Raw genomic sequence first — 19,180 nt, 5'->3', positions numbered from 1 at the left:
ATTTATTCTTTTTTGGGAACTATTCCTCTTGTGGTGGATGATGATGATGACTATGATGATGACTATGGTGACTGTGTCTCAGTGTCAAACACCAAAGTGTAAATAATGATAAAATTCTGTTACATTCCTTCTCCATAATGATCTTACAGCTAAAAATCTGATAAGAAGAGGCTGTTTAAGTGATGACATATGGAAGTTTGTGACTATATCTACCTTATATTCAGCTTATTTTTAAACATTATAGTGCATTATATATTTACATTTTCTGTTTATGATTTCTATTGCTTATCCCTCTACCCGTTTGGTGACTGCCTTGGCGGAGGAGTCGTGTGAGTATTTTCCTGCCTGATAGTCATTGCAACATAGGAATATGTGCAGTTTTTCCGACTATCGGGTTTTTTGCTAACACAGAGGATATTTTGATTATTCTTTTTATGATTTTATTATTTGACTGTATTCGTTCGTGATATACAGAGGGACTGTTAGGTTGAATGTATATATTATCACATATTATCACTCACTTGTATTTCTGTTTGCATTTCTGAGAAGCCTATGCCTTGGAACATTCTGTGTGCAGCTGGCCTCGCAAGTAGAAACAGCTATTTCTGTTCCTGTTTCCTGTCTCTGAACTCTGCCTGACATGTCTAGCACCCCTATTTGTAACCTGATATGTCTGTTTACTTTGCTGTATAAAATAAACTCCGTCGGTAATCACACCTCTGTAGTCCACTGCAGATCAGTGTGAAGTAGAAAGCGGCGAGTAGAAAGAGTCTCTGTGTTGTTCCTCTGAGTCTGACTGTTGGTTTGAGCTGATCACTCATTCCACTGTAGAGCAAAGAACCAACAGCCAAGTGGGTGCTCTCTGTTTGGTGTTGCATTATTTAACACAGGTTTAATCAGCCTAAGAATTTTGGATTTACAGTTGATCAAATGTGGTCCTGACTTGTTAAAACAGTGAAACAGCCCTTCAGTTTAGCTCTGCAGCAGATGCCAACTTTATTAGTCATTGGGGTCTAACAGGTAGCCAGTGGTAGTCTCCCAGTGCCACAAAATTGCGCCGCTCAAGGTGGCAGCAAGTTGGAGTAGCTCTGTTACTTTTGATTCTGATTTATTCTTTTTTGGGAACTCTTCCTCTGGTGGTGGATACAGTTGAATTTTTTTGGATGACTGTCCACTCCAGTGTCGGATGCTGTGCAGCTTGGAGGATTTTTCTTAATACTTTCTATTTTTGGACATTTGTTATGATGCATTGCCATGGCAACGGCGTTGTTTCTTACAACCGGGAGCAGCTGATTAATATCTCAAAAGCTCAAATAATACTTCAACTACAACCCCAAATCCCTGATGAGTTGAAAAGGAGACGCCGTGGATGTAGAGCAGGAGCTAAGAGAAGAGAGAGAAGGAGGAAGTTCAAACCATCTCTTCCGTCGATTATGATGGGCAATGTGAGATCGTTGGGAAACAAGTTGGATGAACTCCAAGCCCTACAAAAGACCCAGCCAGAGTACCAGGCATGCAGTATCATGTGTTTTACTGAGACATGGCTGCAGTATCATATCCCCAACTCCAGCGTCTCTCTGCCGGGCTTTTTAACCATACGAGCAGACAGAGATTTAAAGAGGAGTGGCAAATGTAAAGGAGGTGGACTGGCAGTACTTGTGAACAACAGATGGTGTAATCCAGGACATGTAACTGTGAAGTGTCATCTCTGCAGTCGAGATATTGAACTGTTGGCAGTAAGTTTTCGTCCATATTATTTACCCAGAGAGTTCACCAGTGTTACTTTGGCAACAGTTTATGTTCCACCTTCCGCTGTTGCCGACACTGCATGTGATGCCATCAGCTCAGTTGTTGCTAAGCTACAGACAAAAAACCTCAATGCTTTTGTGGCAATTTCTGGTGATTTTAACCATGCTTCACTCTCTGCTACACTTCCAACGTTTCAACAGTTTGTCAGCTGCTCTACCAGAGAAAACAAAACATTGGATTTGTTTTATGCAAATGTCAAGGACTCATACATCTCTACAGCAAGACCTCCGCTAGGCAAATCAGATCACAATCTTGTCTTTCTCTGCTCGAAATATAAGCCCCTTGTTCAGAGGCAACCTGTAATAAAGAGGACTGTGAGAAAATGGTCACAGAAAGCTGAAGAAGCTCTGCAAGGTTGCTTTGAGGCTACAGACTGGGACGCACTGTGCCAGCCACATGGAGAGGACATCAATGCCATGACTGAGTGTGTAACCGACTATATAAACTTCTGCGTGGATAACATCATCCCCACCAGAACCGTGAGATGCTTCCCCAATAACAAACCTTGGATCACCAGTGACCTGAAGGACCTGCTTAACAAGAAAAAAAGAGCCTTCAGAGAAGGAGACAGATAATTATTGAGGAGTTTACAGAAACAACTTAAAGTCAAGATAAGAGACAGCAAGGAGGTGTACAAGAAGAAGCTGGAGAGCAAGCTCCAGCAAAACAATATCAGAGATGTGTGGACAGGGATGAAGAAGATCACAGGCTTCAAGCAAAAGGATGATCAGACCAATGGAGGTCTGGACAGAGCCAATGAACTGAACACATTCTTCAATAGGTTCAGTTCAGAAACAAGCTTCGCATCCTCCTCTCCTGCTCACAGCCAAACAGACATTCCACCTTCCTTTGACCCACAGGACCCACAGCTGTCCAGTAACACCTCACATTTTTTATCTTCCACCTCAGCCCTAGACCCTTCTGCTTCTACATGTTTGCCTTCAACCATATCAGAAGATGCTGATACTTCCTTTGCTTCCCCCTTCCACCTGTGTGTCTCAAGAAGTCAGGTGAAGAGACAACTGGAGAGACTGAATAGGAATAAGGCTGCAGGTCCAGATCATGTCAGCCCTAGAGTCCTGAAGGCCTGTGCAGTGCAGCTCTGTGGGATTCTGCAGCACCTCTTCAACCTTAGCCTGGCCCAGAAGAAGGATCCGGTGTTGTGGAAGACCTCCTGTCTTGTTCCGGTACCAAAGAAAACTCACCCATCAGTCCTCAATGACTATAGACCTGTTGCCCTGACATCTCACATCATGAAGGTCCTAGAGATACTCCTGTTGGCCCACCTGAGTAAGCAAACAGTAAACCATCAGGACCCCCTTCAGTTTGCTTATCGCTGTGGAGTTGGAGTTGAAGATGCCATCATACACCTGCTTCAACAAACCCACTGTCATCTGGACAAAGCCAGCAGCACTGTGAGGATCATGTTCTTTGATTTCTCCAGTGCATTTAATACAATCCAACCTTATTTGCTTTGTCAGAAACTCCAGAAGACTCAGGTGGAGGCCTCAACAATCTCCTGGATCAAAGACTACCTGACAAACAGACCACAGTTTGTGAGACTGAAGGGTTGCGAGTCTAACCAGGTAGTCAGCAGCACAGGAGCACCACAGGGGACTGTACTCTCACCATTCCTTTTCACTCTGTACACCTCAGACTTCCAGTACAAGACAGACTCCTGTCATCTGCAGAAATACTCGAATGATTCTGCAGTCGTGGGGTGGATCAGAGATGGTCAAGAAGCTGAGTACAGGAAGGTGGTGGACCGCTTTGTGGCATGGTGTGGAAACAATCATCTCATTTTGAACGTGACTAAAACAAAGGAGATGATTGTAGATTTTAAGAGAAACAGGAATAAGTCAAAAACTATTTCTATCATGGGGGAAGAAGTGGAGGTGGTGGAGGAGTATAAATACCTCGGTGTTCACCTGGACAACAGACTAGAGTGGAGATGCAACTGTGAAGCCATCTACAAGAAGGGACAGAGCAGACTGTACTTCTTGAGGAAGCTTAGGTCCTTTGGTGTTTGCAACAAGATGCTGCATATCTTCTATAAGTCTGTTGTGGAAAGTGTGATTTCTTCTGCCATCATCTGCTGGGGAAGCAGCATCAGAGCCAGGGACTTAAAAAAGCTCAACAAGCTGATAAAAAAGGCTGGCTCTGTTCTGGGGACTCCTCTGGAACCTTTGGAGATCATTGTGGAAAGACGGATTCTTCATAAAATGAAGAACATTATGGAGAACCCTGAGCATCCTCTTCATGAGACTGTCCTACAACAACAGAGTGTCTTCAGTCAGAGGCTTCTTCAGATCTGCTGTAAGATGGATCGCTACAGGAGATCCTTCCTGCCCACAACCATCAGCATCTACAACGGCTCTTTGAGGAAACCTTCATAATATGAGCTATAACAACATTTAATTTCCCTTTGGGATTAATAAAGTATTTTTGAATTGAATTGAATTGAATTGAATTTGTGTAAGGTAGAAGGACAGTGATCCAAAACATGCCAACAAGTCCAACTCTGAATTGCTCAGTAGCCAAGTCAAAATCCAGACCTAAATCCGATTTATACCCTGTGGGATGAACCTACATAGTGTGCTTCTGTTAGAAAGCCCTCCAAAATGGCTGAATTAAAACAATTCTGTTAGTCAGAAGCGATCTAAAATACTAATTGACAGCTGTTGGCATGTGTACTTTCACACACAGAACTGAATAGGTTTAGATAGCTTTTTCCTTTGAGATGAATTGTTAATTAAAAACAGCTTCTGTGTTTTTACTCAGGTTATTTTTGTGTGATCATAAAGACACATGACAAAAAATCATAAAACAGACTAAATCTAACAATTTCTACAGTACTGCGGACATGATGTGATGAAACATATGAAGTCTTCAGAGTCAATTAAATGTTCTTTTTTATGCCTTATTTTCACTGTACAGACTACGCAAAAAATGGAACCAGAGTTGCTCCCTGGAATTCTAATTTTGTGTCAGAGCAGCTGTCATCTGAGGAGTGGTTTTGCTGATGGTCAAAATGCTCCCATAATTTCCAAAAAAATTCAACATACAGCTGCTAAAAACGATAATCGGCTTGTTTGGTGTTTCTGGAGTATCATTTTACATGTTGTGGGGTAAATCCGTCATCCCGACATGTACTGATCAGTGTTAAACACTGTACAAGACATATGTTTTACTCTATATCCAGAACCTGCAAATTGCAAATGATAATGCTGAGGTAATCATTATTGATTCAACTTGATTGTGGAGAGGCAGACAGGGTTATTACTGTCTGTTGTTTTATTGTGCGGTAATGGAGATACAGCACTGTCTTCTTTAGTACATGGCATGGCTGAAGATACAGGTTTCTCCAAGCAGGTGAAACGCTGTGGATGAACTCCACAGCAGTCTGGGTCCAGAGGCTGGTTCAAGACATGATGGATGGAGGCAGTCTCCGCTTCTAATCTCCTCTCCCTTTCAGCAAGACTAAAAAGAGAAATGTCACACAGCTTTATGTGTGTGAACTCTCTGGTTCCAGGGTATTACTTTAACTGGTTAAAATTGCAAATAATTCACTTTGTCCACTTCTCCTCCACTATTTTGATGCCCAGCTTGTTCCATTTCTCCTGCTAATGATATCCTTGTCTTCTTTTAAAGCTTCTGTTTGTCTTTGTCCCTAGTTATGTCTCCCTCACACACCTTTTACACTACTTTAGTCACTTGTTCTTTCCTATCACTATAAAATCTCGTTTCTGATTCTCACTGAGATGATTGATGACAACTTTTCTGCCTTTGCCTCAATCTCTGCTGACAGAGGTTCAGAGTCTCATCCACATGCTTTCTTTGCAGTGCTTGTGTCTCCTATCCTAATGCGTCAGCGCTTTCTCAGTCTTTTGGAAATGTAGAGGAAACAACTCCTTAATATAACCATACCTCACATCCATTTTACTCTTAACCGTCCAATTAATCCTCCTCAACTTCTCTAGCTACGTAGCCCATCATCTAGACAAAAAACCTCCTCAAAATAATGGAGTCATTTCTCTTCAGATGACCTGGAGTCATCAATGTATGGAAATGATTGCTCTGCCAGATCCCAGTAAAATGTAAGTTGATGGAGCATGTGAAGGGAGAGGAAAAAAATAGCATTTTAAAGAAGAGACGAGATGATGATTGAGATTTCTGAACAGAATTAGTTATATAGGCCAGGACAACTGCACATTGGAAAATGTATGTCCCCACATCTGTCCTTGTTTACCAATAAGATTTAAAATAAGTCCAGACTAAACTATAAGAATGAGATGATGCATAGGCCCATATCTGTCAGCCTTTCTTCAAGCTGGGAAAGACAAATGAACATCCTATTGATTCCATGCGTCCAGTGATCTGATCTGAATAGGAAATCCCTATAAACAAGCTACAGAGCCAAACGACCTTATATCTACAGTCAGAGCAGTTATTAAAAAGGTTAAACAATTGGAACTTTGCTAAACAGGGCTGGATGCAGAGTCAATTTTACTTTGCTGCCACACACATTGAAAATAACTATTTAAGGGTTAGATGGTCAAAAAGGTCTCTAAAGCTTACTTTTGGAGAACTTAAACCTCTTTAAGTCATTTGCCAATTTATTGTTTGGTACAAAGCATTTTCTGACCCACCATCACCATAGCAAACATGCAGGGCTTGCTAAACTCAACCAAGTCTTTAACTGATCGGATGAGATAAGATTTAGCTTTTCGCCAAAAAATGTTCATCTTCCAAAGGTCCTAAGAACTTTGCTTGGGTGTAAGGCACCATAAACTCTGTCAGTCTGGTGGCTTCAGCTAGGAAACTGAAAACAGGTCGTCACTAGGTCTTTCATCAGAATAATTGTCTAAATACATGGTAAAATCAACACAGCAATGTCTCACCAGACACTAAATGAAACTTCTTCCATGACCATCTCAGTCACCAGATCTAAATCTTACAGAAAGTCTATGGGATGAACAGAAGAGATCATAAGAAAGGGCTTGTGACTCTGTATAATGCAGAGAAGCTGTCAAGAAAGAAAAGTAATAAAAGATAACATTACTTCTCTACTCTTATCTTTAGAAGTTTTAGTAAAAAACTAACAATTATTTGCAAATGACAAAAAGTGACTGTACAAAGTACAGCAGAAATGCCTGGTGTGCATAAAATAAATATAAGAAACAATAAATCTTTAGTGTGGGATTGTTTCCCCCAATGAATAAATGTACTCAAATTAAAAATATGATTTTACTAAATATGTTTGTGTGAGATTATGCTACTGGACAAAAAGAGACATTTTTTTAAAGATTTTCTTCCAGGGACCCCACAGTGATTAGGTATAGCCTTTGTTTAATCTCCCAGGACTCTAGCTAAGACCAAGAGTGGAAAGCTGAGCTTAGATTACAGCTGGTGGGATGTTGAAGTAGGACGTGGCTTTCTGCAGCTTTACTGATTAGAAAGAAAACTTTGTAGGAAGAAGTGCAAATATTAAAGGTGTCAAAACAGCTTGTGTATGACAACAAATATCCTTAAATTTACTCCCCACTAAGGCATCTTGGTTGTTTTTATGGTAAATTCTATCTGTGTTGCAGCACCTTTGATGTCAATATAAAGATCTCACTGTTTTCCGAATAATCACACAATTTTAAGTGAACTGCCAAAAAAAATCAACAAAACAATATTGTGTGGCTAAGAAATCGTCAATTTATAGTACCATGGTGTGCAAGGCGCTAAACTAAACTTTAGAGTTCAGTGGCAAAAAATTAAAACAACTAAATACCAGAAAATGATCAGATTTTATCGTCAAATGAAAATGTGTGATATACAGGTCCTTCTCAAAAAATTAGCATATTGTGATATAGTTCATTATTTTCTATAATGTGATGATGAAAATTTAACATTCATATATTTTAGATTCATTGCACACCAACTGAAATATTTCAGGTCTTTCATTGTCTTAATACGGATGATTTTGGCATACAGCTCATGAAAACCCAAAATTCCTATCTCACAAAATTAGCATATTTCATCCGACCAATAAAAGAAAAGTGTTTTTAATACAAACAACGTCAACTTTCAAATAATCATGTACAGTTATGCACTCAATACTTGGTCGGGAATCCTTTGGCAGAAATGACTGCTTCAATGCGGCATGGCATGGAGGCAATCAACCTGTGGCACTGCTGAGGTCTTATGGAGGCCCAGGATGCTTCGATAGCGGCCTTTAGCTCATCCAGAGTGTTGGGTCTTGAGTCTCTCAATGTTCTCTTCACAATATCCCACAGATTCTCTATGGGGTTCAGGTCAGGAGAGTTGGCAGGCCAATTGAGCACAGTGATACCATGGTCAGTAAACCATTTACCAGTGGTTTTGGCACTGTGAGCAGGTGCCAGGTCGTGCTGAAAAACGAAATCTTCATCTCCATAAAGCTTTTCAGCAGATGGAAGCATGAAGTGCTCCAAAATCTCCTGATAGCTAGCTGCATTGACCCTGCCCTTGATAGTGCCCTTGACCACTGAGCAACAGTCCAGTGCTGCTTCTCTGTAGCCCAGGTCTGGGGAATGCGGCACCTGTAGCCCATTTCCTGCACACGCCTGTGCACGGTGGCTCTGGATGTTTCTACTCCAGACTCAGTCCACTGCTTCCGCAGGTCCCCCAAGGTCTGGAATCGGCCCTTCTCCACAATCTTCCTCAGGGTCCGGTCACCTCTTCTTGTTGTGCAGCGTTTTCTGCCACACTTTTTCCTTCCCACAGACTTCCCACTGAGGTGCCTTGATACAGCACTCTGGGAACAGCCTATTTGTTCAGAAATGTCTTTCTGTGTCTTACCCTCTTGCTTGAGGGTGTCAATAGTGGCCTTCTGGACAGCAGTCAGGTTGGCAGTCTTACCCATGATTGGGGTTTTGAGTGATGAACCAGGCTGGGAGTTTTAAAGGCCTCAGGAATCTTTTGCAGGTGTTTAGAGTTAACTCGTTGATTCAGATGATTAGGTTCATAGCTCGTTTAGAGACCCTTTTAATGATATGCTAATTTTGTGAGATAGGAATTTTGGGTTTTCATGAGCTGTATGCCAAAATCATCTGTATTAAGACAATAAAAGACCTGAAATATTTCAGTTAGTGTGCAATGAATCTAAAATATATGAATGTTAAATTTTCATCATGACATTATGGAAAATAATGAACTTTATCACAATATGCTAATATTTTGAGAAGGACCTGTACCTGCATATCCTTAGGTTTTGATATGTCTTATTTTTTTAAAAGACATTACAGAGCCTTTTTGGACCTTACAATTAATTAAGCTCAATATGTATTTTTCAGTCATACGAAATAAGTGGCAGCTATGGTTTTACTAGTTTGTCATTTTATTTTACTTCAGATCTGATCATCAATTAATCAGATGAAAACTCTTAAGTTCTTAGATTCATGTTTATCTACTAAAACATTGTGTTTTTGGACGTAACCCTGACCCATCTCTCCCAATTTAAAAGCATTTCATGAAGGCACATCTAAAATGTCTCCTTTCTATCTCTGCCAGTAGAAACCAAGGTAGGGTCACAAGTTTCTAGCCAGTAATGCCAGCTATCGGAGGTGTCATGAGTCCATAGAGAATGGTCCTCCACCATTTAAATGGATATGGAGACGTTTAAGCTGTTTTCACCCTTGACATCTCTGCCACCACACACGCCGCAGTCGCACACAGGCACTGTCCAGAAAGTTAAAAGATGTGTGAAGGAAGAGCAGTGGGTGGCTGGACGTGATGCCATAGACGTAAACAAGCACAAAACGGACGAATGACAAATGCACTTAGACAAGCAGCACTAACCTTAAAGCTCCAGTAGTTGGGTTGTTGCTGTGGAGTTTCACAAAGGACAAAATCAGCAAGAAGGAAGACATAAAGAAAAAATAATTACTACCTCAAGAATCATTGAAGAGCATAAATAAAAAAGAAAAACAAGATACACAAGCAGTGGAAAGGGCAGGAAATGCAACCTTAGTTGAAATGTAACATGCTGTTCCTGACTATTTTGCTAATCTTCAACATGGATTAATATTGTTGACAGGTTAATTTAGAGCATCTGTGGAAAACACAAGTATTGACTGGTTGATAATGGAGGTGATGACTGTGTTTTGTAGGCATCCGGTTACTGAAAACCTGAAACAAGATTGTGCTGTTATAAATGAAAAGAGCAAAATCAAATAAAATAGCAGCCCATTCTGTTGTTGCAACGTTGGCTTCTCCCAGATTTCACCACAGGCAAACAACCACTTTGCCCCCTTCTTGCTCTCGGGTTTCTTCCAATCTCCTTCCACCTGCTGCTCACTCTTCATCACAACCTCAAAGCCTGACCTGCTAATTTGCAGCACTGCTGCTGCACCAAACATCTGCCCATTTGCCCTTGTTGCTGTTTGGAAATAAGACTTAGAATAGGCCATAATAACTATAAAGTTAAAACCACACTGAGCCACTGCTGGCCCAGAAATATCTTAAGACAATGGCATGCAATATTACCAAAAGATTAAGTAGAATTCACAAATTTCAATCGTAATTCCAACTCTACCTTCTCATTCTTATCTGCAGGCAATATTCACTGAAGTCAGCCTCCCTTCTGCAAAGTGCGCAATACCTTGAGTTGGAATTAATAGAAATAGTGATAGGCACGTCTTTATGATAGTCGGTGGGTTTCCCTTACTCACTGTCAGTTTTAATGTAGTTTCAACTAAATCCCAGATTGCCTTCATAAACAACGGCAACTTGAGAGATTTTGAAAGGAAATACCAGTGCAGATGTGATACCATGGTGTTAGCATAGTGGTATGATGGATAGAAAGGCAGCACAGAGAAATCTGTTTGAGGGGTACAGTATCATAATGACTGGCTTAACACTTTAAATAGTCTGTTCAATCACAACTGTCTCTGAGACTGTAAGGCTATTGTTAAACGTTTCTGAAGAAGGCGTAGGTTAAACTCTCTAATTGGTGGACAAACATTTGGTCTCTCTTATTTCAAGACAATCTTCAACTGCACCCTTTTTCCACCTATAGGTTTCAGTACAGGTTTTACCTCTATATTAAGTTTCTGGGCAAGAAAACAACAAACTTGTAAAATTATTTTCTTTTTTATTTATGATTCTATAAATTAGAAAAAATACATATTTATGATGAGTCGTTGGTGTTTATTAAATTATTACGTAAAGAAAATTAAATTTAACAGTAAATTTAACAGTCTTTTTTTCCACAAAAAATAGGCAACTGAGAAATGTTTTAATTGAGCAAGAAAGGTACAAATCATTAAGTCTTGTTGTTTTATGTTAAGACCTTGAAGCAGGAAATCCTGTTCATTAAATATATTCTCAGATTGATGCTTTAGGAGAAACTCATGCCTAGTACCTTTCCTGCTGCAGTGGATTAGTGAAAACAGCTATACTAACAGTTTTGGTATTTAGATGTGTTCCTGATTTATCTGTATTGGTTGATGGTTGTTTTCATTTTGCAGCTTGGAGCAGTACTATACAGAATATAGCAAAATTGCATAAAATGACTTCAGATCAAAACAGAAGAAAAGTTAGATATCACTTTTTAGATACTTTCCTGACATACATATTACAATATCAGTGTTAGGAGACACAAGTAGAGTTTTCAATGACACTGAAATAAAGAGCCCCCAAAGTTTGACAAAAATGTTTATGCTAAGAGTAGCTTCTCCATATATGTAATTATAGTCCAACAGTCTCAACAAGCTCACTCTGACATCAAGGTTTATCTGCCAAGCTGCTTCTTGTGCGATCTTGATCACTCTTCATTTGCTGGATTCATATAAGCTGTTTTATAACAGGATAAGTCTGGAAAGTATCTACAGCATTTTATAATTATAGTACAGTAATAGTGGGGGATTTTGAACTGTAACAGCCCTCATGTAATGGTTGGTTAAACAAGAAAGCCAGTTGTTCCTTCTATTGTATTTTGACGTTAGAAGTACAGGGGTTGGACAATGAAACTGAAACACCTGTCATTTTAGTGTGGGAGGTTTCATGGCTAAATTGGACCAGCCTGGTAGCCATCCTTCATTGATTGCACATTGCACCAGTAAGAGCAGAGTGTGAAGGATCAATTAGCAGGATAAGAGCACAGTTTTGCTCAAAATATTGAAATGCACACAACATTATGGGTGACATACCAGAGTTCAAATAGGACAAATTGTTGGTGCACGTCTTGCTGGCGCATCTGTGACCAAGACAGCAAGTATTTGTGATGTATCAAGAGCCACGGTATCCAGGGTAATGTCAGCATACCACCAAGAAGGACGAACCACATCCAACAGGATTAACTGTGGACGCAAGAGGAAGCTGTCTGAAAGGGATGTTCGGGTGCTAACCTGGATTGTATCCAAAAAACATAACACCACGGCTGCCCAAATCACGGCAGAATTAAATGTCTACCTCATCTCTCCTGTTTCCACCAGAACTGTCCGTCGGGAGCTCCACAGGGTCAATATATACGGCCAGGCTGCTATAGCCAAACCTTTGGTCACTCATGCCAATGCCAAACGTCAGTTTCAATCGTGCAAGGAGCACAAATCTTGGGCTGTGGACAATGTGAAACATGTATTGTTCTCTGATGAGTCCAACTTTACTGTTTTCCCCACATCCGAGAGAGTTACTGTTGCATGCCCAGAGTGAAGCATGGGGGTGGATCAGTGATGGTTTGGGCTGCCATATCATGGCATTCCCTTGGCCCAATACTTGTGCTAGATGGGCGTGTCACTGCCAAGGACTACCAAACCATTCTTGAGGACCATGTGCATCCAATGGTTCAAACATTGTATCCTGAAGGCGGTGCCGTGTATCAGGATGACAATGCACCAATACACACAGCAAGACTGGTGAAAGATTGGTTTGATGAACATGAAAGTGAAGTTGAACATCTCCCATGGCCTGCACAGTCACCAGATCTAAATATTATTGAGCCACTTTGGGGTGTTTTGGAGGAGCGAGTCAGGAAACGTTTTCCTCCACCAGTATCACGTAGTGACCTGGCCACTATCCTGCAAGAAGAATGGCTTAAAATCCCTCTGACCACTGTGCAGGACTTGTATATGTCATTCCCAAGACGAATTGTCGCTGTATTGGGCACAAAAGGAGGCCCTACACCATACTAATAAATTATTGTGGTCTAAAACCAGGTGTTTGTTTCAGTTTCATTGTCCAACCCCTGTATCTGGACATGTAGGCATATAATCGTTCTACCAAAGAAGAAAAGGACATGCAGAAGGAAAAAAGTAAACCCATGCTTCCTCTCTCCTTTTGCATATAAATGACTCCTGAGAGATGTTAGCAGCTAAAATGAAAAACAATGCTTTGATGTGACAATGTGAAAAATATATTTATTCCTGCCAGCTGGAGTTATTTTTTGTTGCTGAATATAAACATTTACTTTCTATGCTCTTGAAGCACTAGCCCAGTGTGTGTTGATAAGCTATTTAGAAACCCACTAGATGGATAAATGTGTTAATGATTGCATGTTCTCTACGGAGAGGTTACTTTGGGGGTAATAGGTCATTGGTAAAGTGGGTCAGTGTCAGGGACAAACTAATCATAAGTTCTTCCCATTGTGGAAGTGAACTGGCCTTGACTATCTGGTCAAATTTAACATAACCAGCAAGTTTTATCACTGAAAGTCTCTACGTCTGCTAGTAGCTCAGGGGCACCGTTTGGATAAATGTCGTAAATAAATGCAGTTCACTTGTTTAGACGCTAATTATGATTTTGTTTTTCCTGCAAGACAAAATAATTCTGAGGGACCAGCTTTAATGGTGTGGAAGAGATTTGTGGTTTAGTGTAACTGTCTTTGTGAGTGCCTGTTGCATAAATAAGGCTCACTTGTGGTTCTAAGGTAAACACATCTAATCATTTTTGCCCGTTGCTTTGCTGACAGAAGCAGATAAACAGAGCTTGGACTTTGAGTTGCAAATACTACAAAAGCAAACTGGACAGGGTTTATTTAGATATGTTACCCCTATGATGTTCTCTTTCCTTTCTGACAACCATTTCTGCGATTAAAGCAGGTTTTCTATCCAAGGAGTACATTTAACAACTTGTTTTACACTCTGTTATGAATCTACAAAAAAGCTCAAATGTACATGTTGTTACATCATTTTTTGCCTCTGGCAGACAGTTAAAGAGATCTGTTTAAGATGTCAAATTATATATGGACTGCAGGAGTCAAATGAAGTTCTCAGTTCTAAAATTTTGAAATCATTTGCACAATTAAACACTGTCACAGACACGTGCATGCGGGTGCAATGGAGAAACGTAGCCTCAAAGAGTGGAGCGCTGCATTACCTGACCTGCATGTAAAGCAGACCCTTTACTACTTCCCCTCCTCCTTCCCTCTTTCTCATGTCGTCATCCCCCCCCCCCCCCAACCTCCAGTACATGTAGTAGATGATATCTGCACAATTAACCCTACACTCAGAACGAGACACAAAAAAGCTCTGTGCTCGGCTTTTACTATCGTCCCCTCGGCTTTCGTCGGCTCTAGGATTCTGTCTGCTGAGGCATATGCATTCTGTCACTACAACAACCACAACAAACATAACAGGTGTGGAGTCTAATCCCAGCCGGCACAACCTTATCCCACACACACGCTCACATTTGCACTTCTCTGTAACAGCTCCTAGTTAAATCTCACCTGCAGAGCACCTGTGCCTGTCAAACACTCCAGTCACCCCAGACTGTCCATCAGGTGCAGAAAATCCTCAGCGCATTTTTTTGTTTGCCCGTTTCTCCCTCACTCTGCTTCTCTCAAAACCTCCCTCGTCCTCACTCAGTCCCTCTCTTTCCCCGTCTCGCTCTACAATTGTACATGCGGCGGAAACTCTTTTTATTTAATTCATTACAACACGAGCCGATTAACTCCTTCACAGATGGGCTGTCGGTTCCCGCTAGTGCTAGTTAGTTGGTTAGTTGACTGATTGACTGGCTTCTGCAACCACCTCCCCCCAGATACTCTGTCACTCAAGGGTCTGTCCACTCTCCATGCTGTCCTTCCAATATAATCTAATTCTTCCTTTTCCAAACAAGCCTGACCTTTGCAATGCGATATCCCTCCATGACTTATATGGGAGTGGTTCCCATGGTAACCAGGACTCCACCTGTCGTTCACACACCGCTGTCTCTCTCACAATCCCTTTCATTCTTTCTTCTCTTCCCTCAAGTGCTTTTTTGTCACATTATTACGCTTGAATTTTTCCAAATTTACATACAGCAGCAGCGCTTACACAGGCAGAGTACAGTGCGCTGTGTGCAAGTTGGCTGCAGGGAAATAAACTATGAAACTGGTTCTTAAATAAACTACATTAAAATGTTTAAATTTGTCTTCCTTCACCTCACAGGAAACAGTTTTGCCCCTGATGGTAAGGCTTTGCATGAAATTAGGGATGTCCCCATTTGGGTTCTTTTGTCCCCAATTCCGATCTGAGTGATTTAACAACAGGTATTTGCCGATACTGAGCTCCAGACTGATACAACATAAAAATCATTGTAATGTAAATTGATAACTCATTAGCTTTAAAATGCACTCACCATTTATAAGAGCTATGGGACACTCGATGACAAAGTGAAAAACAATTGACCTTTTTTGACAAATGTATTAAACAGAATAATAATAATAATGATATGAGAAAACACTTTTCATTTATACTATGACACTCATCCTTTTTGCACTGATCAGTTTCTGCAATTTTGTTTAAGTCCATTTGTGGCAAGTTTGATATGAACTTGAGTGGAAGACACAAACCGTCGAAGGAATTTCCCTTAGACCTCTGAGACTGGACTGTATCGCAGCACAAATCTGGGGAAGGACACATTTATGCCACATTAAATGTGATCTCCATTATTTTTAAATGTAAAACATTTGCAACCACCCAGCCCCTTCTAAATAAGGCTGAACCCAATAGTCATTAAGATTGAGCTGTCCCCTTGTGGAGATGGGAGAACGACTCGGAAGGCCAACCATTGCTTACGCACTCCACTAATCCTTATATACTTAGCCATATATCCTTTATGGCTAAGTGGCCAGAGGGGCATAGCAGCCTGCTTTAATTTTGCAGCAACGTGCCTTAAAGATTGTCAGACCTGGAGAAACAAAATGGGGCTTTTTGGCCTGAACACCAAACATCATATATGTGAAGCATGGTGGTGGCAACATCATACTGTGGGGATGTGTTTCCACAGTGCTTACCAGGGTAAAAACAAGCATCAGTGACATCTGTTTACAACTGTCTGCAGGGAAGTAAATCATTCATTTAAAATAATATTTAAGGTTTCAAACCATTTATGTTCTCAGGCACAAATAGTAAAATCACAGTAACGAGAGCTTTCTCTCCTTTTGCCTCAACATAGAAATGTATGTGGGGAAAGTCCCTTTTAAATGTATTATAGTTAATTTCTTCCATTGACTGTGGTCATCTGTTATAGTTTTATGAAAATCATGGATAGTATTTCCACAATGGGAGTGTCTTTCCTTACTTTCAGCTGCTTAGCAAGTCCCCATTCGAGCTGCCTGCAAAACATCTGCGGAATAATGGTCCTGTTTTAAAATTTCACAGTGGAAATTCTCAAAAAAATAACCATAAGGGTAAATAAACGTTCCAGAAGACTGTTCTGGGTCTTAATGAAAACATCCCTTTAGGGCTATGCTTCAAACTTTCACAAATAATATTTTTTATTTTACAGTTGCATTCTTGGCAGCCTGCCCTATAATGACAGTGGGCAGAGCAGACAAAGACAGGCAGGAAGGTGCAGCAGCCAATACAGTCTCTCTTTCTCTGCAAGCATCATTCCAAAGGATGGGTAACACTTAGATCGTTAGGGAAAAGTCATGCATTGGTGAAGGGCTGCACATTTTAAAACACTGTCCAAGCACATTTTACACTGACAACTCTCTAGGGTGTGGCTGACAACAGGTTCTGAAACAGCCAAGATCAGAACCCTGATTTGATTGAATCCAAACATGTTTACTAAAAACAGTTGCTTTAACTGCCCAGTCCAAGCCTGTTTTGTGTGCTTCAGATTGGGCTACTGTTAGACTTTAAGCTTCAGTCACTAACAGCTAGAAAGCTGCCAATAGTGCACCAGGAAATAACTGAAAACGTAGATACTTTTGTATCTGCATGATGAAACAAGTTAAAATTATAAAAAAAATTATCAGGGCATCAGTGAAAAAATTCTTTCTTAATAAACACATTTTATTACCTGTTCTCTAGCAGATCTTTCTGATGAGCCCCTCGTGCTGGTGTGAGAGGGTGAGGGTGATGGTGGGTTGTGGTGGGGGCTATGATGGGGATGCTGCAGCTGCTGCTGCTGCTGCTGCTGTTGCTGCTGCTGTTGCTGCTGCTGTTGGTATTTACTCTTCAGGTGATCCATGAAGGCATCCCTCTTTCGTTCCATGTCAGCCTTGTGCAGGTTGGTCAGGGCCTCCAGGCTCTGTGCGGCACTGACGGTGTGGCGGTGCTCCGATGTGTGCACCAAGCCAACATTGGAGAAGCGCCGGCCGCTGTTTCCCAGCGTCCTGTACTCCCGTGGATACTCCAAGTCATCTGTGGAGATCATGTGACTGCCGCCATGCTCAGGATCTAAGGGACGAGGATGGAGGAGGGGAAGGACGGATAAGGAAAAGGAAGAAAGAGGTAAGAGATAAGAGGAAAGAGGGTGGAAGTGGATGGATAAGAGGGGAATCGCCACCAAAATCCGCATCCAGAAACATTTCAGGGTGGATACATACATACACACAGCAGACACAGATAGGTAGAAACAAGTGAAGCAAGGGGAAGCAGAGTGGAAAAACGGCACAGAGGAGACAGGAGAGAGAGAAAGAAGATGGGATGTTAGACTATTTGCCACCAGGACTGAGCAGTTTCTTGCAGAATTATTGATTTCAAGTTCTAAGGGGGAAGAAAAATGAGAAAAGTAAAGTACTTCCGCAATAGATCAAAGACAGGACTTCCAACTGAATTTGTCTTGGAGGTTATTCCGTTCGGATATGCCTGTTTGTCTTTAAATGGATTTCATTTTTTACTTAGGAAACAGGCAAAGAGAACATTTTTGACATTAAAGTGATTGAAAGTCAGGTGGGAACATGTAGGAATAGTTACATAATTTCTATCATTAATCTGTCTTGCTTTCCTCACCAACTTGTGCCCATCATTCCCTCTGTCAGTTGTCACCCGCTGACACTTTCTTTACATATTCTCACTATCTCTCTGTTCCTTCTGTCCATTTTAAGGACTCCCGTCCCTCCGACAGCATGTGGCCTTTTTATCAGGGCTCTATCTGACAGGCAATACAGCCCAAGGTGGAAGGCAGACAGGAAGAGAACAAAGACAGGCGGAAGGAGATGGATACACATAAAATATGTGACTGGAATAACAATTAACTTAAGATGGGACAAAAGAGCAGGAAGCCATTTGCCCCATGAGTTACCTTGCTTAGGATAACAGGCCCCAGCGTTGGCTAAAAGAGAAACATGTGAAGGGTTAATTTGTGTGTTTGTGCACAGACGTGCAAGCAAACACATCAGGTCCATTTCATATGACAATCAGAAAAGAGCTATCAAGGGATAGCACTTTCTCTGGAGTTACCAGAAGGTAATGTATTATATATGCATCATAATGGATGCAAACAAGTTAACATATGGGATGGCTGGGTATGAATGCCTTTTGTGTCTTCTCAAAACCTGCTGCAATGAGTGACAATGATTATGCATTTTCACAGGGAAATTAAATTGCAAATTACAGTCATTGATTGGAAATAAAAATCAATTCTGCAATTCTGGTTAAATTAAAAGTGTAAAATAGGGCTAAAGAAAGCTGGCCTCTTGCACATAAAATGCTCATCAGCAGCAATAGGATGAGCTGAACTAGTGAGCAGCAGAGGGAGACGTCTTCAGGCAGAATGAACAATTAGACTGTTAATGAACAGAGAGAAAATACGTTTTCCCACAAAGAGGTTAAACTGCCACACAGCATGAGGTTGTAAGGAGGAGCAGGTCTGTTCTAGCAATGCAGAAATCAAACAATGTATTCATTTTAAACCCACTTCTCACTTTATTCATGCTCGAAGAGTTATCACACTTAAGGGTGATCCTCACTTTTAACACTCTGCCCTTACATCCTTCACATTATTAAGTGCTGATAAACTGAGCAGGAGTGAGACAGAATGGAATGACCTCGTGGCTAACAACATTAGCATTGAGTTCTCCACTGCTCTCCGAGGCTGCTGGTCGTATTCATCTAACCCCCCCTTAGAGATCCCTCCTATCTGGTTTACACTTCATTACACTGGAGCTTATTGTGCATCAGCTAACAAGGAC

General features: G+C 41.0%; 1 protein-coding gene across 1 annotated transcript in view; it reads right to left on the bottom strand.

Annotated features, from left to right (window-relative positions):
* LOC124864166 (SRC kinase signaling inhibitor 1-like) overlaps positions 1-18,922 on the bottom strand; it is a 54,871-nt gene extending 35,949 nt beyond the window's left edge. The window contains exons 1-4 of the mRNA XM_047358832.1: positions 18,907-18,922; positions 18,292-18,321; positions 17,065-17,444; positions 9,637-9,663 (exon numbers count right to left, since the gene is read on the bottom strand). Coding sequence (XP_047214788.1) covers positions 9,637-9,663; positions 17,065-17,444; positions 18,292-18,321; positions 18,907-18,922 — 453 coding nt within the window. The remainder of the gene's footprint in view (positions 1-9,636; positions 9,664-17,064; positions 17,445-18,291; positions 18,322-18,906) is intronic.
* Positions 18,923-19,180: the final 258 nt, after the last annotated feature.

The sequence above is a fragment of the Girardinichthys multiradiatus genome, chromosome Y (assembly GCF_021462225.1).
Source record: "Girardinichthys multiradiatus isolate DD_20200921_A chromosome Y, DD_fGirMul_XY1, whole genome shotgun sequence".
Classification (NCBI taxonomy): Eukaryota; Metazoa; Chordata; class Actinopteri; order Cyprinodontiformes; family Goodeidae; genus Girardinichthys; species Girardinichthys multiradiatus.
The sequence above is the reverse complement of the archived record's forward strand: the minus strand, read 5'-3'. Positions and strand labels throughout refer to the sequence as shown.